The following is a 4,731-nucleotide window of genomic DNA, read 5'->3' as shown; positions in this document are numbered from 1 at the left end:
AAACTAAATTTTTTTTTTAAAAAAAAACATCCTTCCGAAGCAGGCAACGGGATTTCAATTCCGATAGCCGACAGCTTCTTACGGGCAAACCCCACACCAAAAATAGTGCCGACAATGGGTCTTATGTTAACATATGTGGGATGGTACAAAAAAGGTTTTAGATGAAATAGGAAGTACTTGCTGCAGTTTGACATTTTAATTGTTATGACCAGTGGGCATATTTCAGTAAGTATATTTTCTATATTTCTTCAATTTTTTGATTGATCTGTTGTTTTTTTTTCATAACTGCAAGACAATGAGTTCTAAATATTCAGGGAAGTCTGGGCAGGTGATGTGCCAGTGCGGGCTACCAACCTTGCTACTCACGTCACGTCAGCCACATAGCTACGGGAGACAATTTTACAGGTGCCCGCGGTGGGCACAAGGACATGAGAACTGCACTTTCTTTAGGTGGGCCGACAGTACGTCCGTTTTTATGTTATCTCAACTTGGCACCGCTCCTCAGAGTTCGTCGGTATCAAAATTTAAGAACACCGCTTCTGTTTGTATCCCAGTCGGACATGTTCGCTCAGGGTTCTAGAGTGTCAGAGTCGGGCATAATGGGCTGTGATATGCTGATACATTTTAAAGTCAACATTATAATTTTATTCCTTGTAATTTTGATATGTTATTTTTTCTTCTTTTTTGGGTCTCATTACAGTACATATTAATGTGTTAACGTGTATTTCACTTTTGTTTAGGTAACTGTGTTTTTGTGATATGGTCTGAAATATATCAGTGCCATAAATATTTTGTATTTTCATGTCTTAACATTTGAACTTTAATTTTAAGAATATTTGGTATTTTCATGTTCTTTAATCTTCACATTTATTTTCCCTTTATAATTACATTAAGAAGGTCGGTAAATTTGTAAAACAAATTGCAAATAAGTTGTTTACAAAACGCACAAACCAAAAAGCCAAACAACTTATCCAGAATAGAGGTAGATTGGTCATTTATCCAGAATCAGTTGTTCTCAAAACTCACTAACCAAACAACCAGTCAGTTTATCCGGATCAGTTGGTCATCAACAGATTATCAGGATAAGCTGTTGATGAGCATAAGCTGGATAAGCTGAGCTGCCCCAAATAGACCCTAAATCATACTTGCAACCAAACAGAGTCTAGGGAAAAAGTTTAATTAGGGGCTTTTTGGTACATGATTTTTGTAGGATTTATGCTAAATCTCGCCAAACGATACAAATTGCCTCTATAAATCCTACAGGTTCTTAAATCTCATTTTTGGTTTGTTTTACCTTAAATCCATGATTTACCGAAAGAAGTAGGAAGTATGATTTAAGGGATTTAGAAATGTTGAATCTTATGGGATAAAGTCATTACAAACAACTACAATCGCTCAAAAAATTAATTTTGAATTGAATTTCTTTCGAACCGACCTCCGGTTGGATCAAAATCGAATCGTTTAACATCATACATCATATTGATGTTAGGTATGTCGAAGATCATTAAATCATTATTGCGTTTATTTTTAATATTGTTTTGGCTTTGTATTTCTGTGTTTTTAGTTTCAGTTGCTTGTAGATTGCACTTTATAGTCTTCTCTTCCATTTACTGCATAGTTTTGTTTTTTTTTTTTTTAATTTCACCGGTTTGTATATTGTATGCATGTAATTTTGTGTTGCCCTTGCTTTTTACTGTATATTATGGTACTTTAATCCTTAGTAACATGTAGATGTACTACTTAAATTTATTTTCCTACTTGCAGATGACTTATGGAGGAAGGGGCAGTATGCCCTCTGTCGGAGAAAATGTTGGCTTGCAGAAGTCCGTAAGCCGACGAGGTCGTGGGTGTAGTGGTACAGAGGGCACCACACAAGCAACGCCTTTAACCTCAGCTACCACCCCAGTTCATCAACCAATCACGATCCCGACACCACTACCACCACAAACCACGACACTACCACCGCCAGCAGCCACAACACCACTGCAGCCAACAATCGCAGCCACGACACCACCATAGCGACCACGACATCACCAACACCATCAGCATCAGTTGCATTGATGTGTCGTAGAATTCAAGCAAACCAGCCTTTAGCACATCCGTGGCATCCACTTTCACTTCACAGGAGGAGGAGATGCGTCGTCAGGTTGCTACTGACGTTGCTGCCCAGGTAGCCACCTTCAAATTGGAGATGAGAGCAAAGTTTGAATCGGTGTTGTGTTCAGAACTGTGTAAAGGGAGGGAATCAGCGCAAGATGAGGGTGGCGATGAAGATCACTCTTTAAGGCCAAGTGCGACAGAGGGGATTCGAACCCCCGACTTGAGGGGTCCTACACCAATGATGCCATCCAATAGGCCGAGGACGCGACACATATTCAACAATTACACACACGCAATATATATATATATATTATATATATATATATAATTTAACTATTTCATGCTAAAATGAACAAAAAATGAAAAAAACAAATTTTTGTTCGTATTTGACTCATACAACTAAATATTAATTGTTCGTCGACAAAAAAATCATTTTGAGAACCCTAAGTGCAGTTATGAGTGAGTTTATTATTATCATTTATCATAATAATAATACCATAATATTATCAATATATGCACATATAAGATCTGCTCAATTCATAAGAAATACCCAATAAATAACTTTTTCATTAATATCAAACATTATTAGTAAAGTGCAGAGTAGCAAGAATCCGATTGACAAAGCATGGAGAGCTATCACCTCCTCGCAGCTCCGGCGGCCATGGCCGGCGTTCTGGACTACAAAGACCGTCCGATCACCAAGACAAGCTCCGGCCGGTGGGTCGCCGCCTCCTTCATCCTCGGTAAAACTAAACCGCTGAAGCTCTTCAACCAAGCCACCTTCACTTCCTGCTCAAAGTAACCCTAAATCTTAATCGAACAGGGCTGGAAATGGCCGAAAGAGTGGCTTACAACGGCATCATGTAAAATCTCATAAGCTACATGACTGGTCCTCTCGGCGGGAGCCGCCCCCCTCTCTGGAGCAGCGCCACCCTTCTTCTTCCCTTCATCGGAGCTCTGGTCGCCGACTCCTTTCTCTCCCGCTACCGCACCATCGTCATCTCCTCTCTCCTCTACGTCTTGGTTAGCTCTCCTCCTCCGTTGTCCCACCTTTCTTCTTCTCATCAATCCATGATAAAAAAATCCAATCTTTCTACCTCCGCCGCAGGGCCTCGGCTTGCTAGCGTTCTCCACCATGCTGCCGAATCAGTCCGACTGCTCGGGAAAACTCGGCGATGAAGTCAAAGGCCATTCTTTTTGCACTCCCTCTACTTCCAAGGTGGCGTTATTTTACTTCTCTATATATCTCGTGGCGTTTGCAGAGGGCGGCCATAGACCTTGCGTTCAAGCTTTTGGAGCTGATCAGTTCGACGAGACGGATAAAGATGAGTGTTCGTGGCGGAGCTCTTTCTTCAATTATTGGATCTTTGGATTGGACTTCGCCCTCACTGCATCTCCCATCGCTCTCAGCTACGTGCAAGCTAACGTCGATTGGGGCCTCGGTTTCGGAATCCCATGTCTTCTTCTTGCTTTTGCTCTCGCTGTTTTCTTGATCGGTTCGAAGTTTTATCGCTGCTATACGTTGAAAGAGACGAGCCCTTATGATCGACTCAGGCAAACTTTTTCTCACTCTGTTCAAGAGAAAAAATCCTTCTGTTGCTAAATCCAAAGAAGAAGAAGAAGAAGAAGAAGAAACAGGGGAGCTCTGCTCTGTTCCATCCAATCCAGCAAAGTAAGAGGCTTTTTATCTCCTGCTGTTTCATCGAATGATCTAAAAATTTGAACTTTTTAAACTTCGTAGTTTGCTTTCAATCAGACAACTCGAATCAGCAGGAGAAACTCTATTGGCTGAACAAATTGAAGACGAAACAAAGAGTCTCCTCCGATTGTTTCCAATATGGGCGACCTGTTTATTCTACTCTGTCGTCAGGAGCCACGCTGAACAGGAACATATTTTAAAACTTCCATATCCCCGCCGCAGGGCTGCAGAGCCTCACAAATCTCATCATAACCATCCTCATCATCTTCTACGACCGCCTCGTCGTTCCTCTAACTCGAAACATTACAAGAATTCCTTCAGGCATCACGATGCTTCAACGCATCGGCACCGGGCTCCTTCTCTCTGTTCTCGTCATGGTGATCTCAGCTTTGGTGGAGACGAAAAGGCTTGAAACCGCAAGAGAATTCGGCCTTTTGGACGAGCTTCCCATGAGCATATTGTGGCTGTTTCCTCAGTACATTTTGTTGGGTGTTTCGGCAGTGTTCGCCACAGTTGGGCTGCAGGAGTTCTTTTATGATCAGGTGCCGGATTCATGGCGGAGCTTCGGGATTGCGCTCTGTCTCAGCATATTTGGGATGGGGAATCTGATTAACAGCTTTCTGGTTTATGGGACGGATAAGGTGACGAGAAAGATTGGAGGGGAGAGCTGGTTTTGTGATAATTTAAATGAGGCTCATTTGGATTATTTCTACTGGTTTATTGCTTGTCTGGAGCTCTGTTCCTTCCTTGCTTTTGTTTACTGCGCCAGATGTTATGTGTATAAGAGGAGGAAGATGGAGATTTAATGGTGTTTGATTTGGGATTGCAGGTTTTGTGGATTGGTTATGATGAATGATTTGTAGGGGACGATAACTTAATGCTGTGGATTCAATTTGTTTTTCAGCATTTTTTTTTTTTGAGGTTTTTCAATA

The 4,731-nt window shown here is 41.5% G+C and overlaps 1 protein-coding gene across 1 annotated transcript; it reads left to right on the top strand.

The window, feature by feature from the left end:
- Positions 1 to 3,015: 3,015 nt before the first annotated feature.
- LOC110023275 (protein NRT1/ PTR FAMILY 5.10-like) lies at positions 3,016 to 4,731 on the top strand (the record flags this gene model as incomplete). The annotated part of the gene is made up of 3 exons (XM_020722598.1): positions 3,016 to 3,123; positions 3,209 to 3,695; positions 4,010 to 4,731. Coding segments are annotated over 3 exons (1,191 nt in total), but the record flags the coding sequence as incomplete, so codon positions are not given.

This window comes from Phalaenopsis equestris, unplaced genomic scaffold (assembly GCF_001263595.1).
Source record: "Phalaenopsis equestris unplaced genomic scaffold, ASM126359v1 Scaffold000223, whole genome shotgun sequence".
Lineage (NCBI taxonomy): Eukaryota > Viridiplantae > Streptophyta > Magnoliopsida > Asparagales > Orchidaceae > Phalaenopsis > Phalaenopsis equestris.
This window is presented reverse-complemented; position numbering and strand designations above follow the sequence as displayed.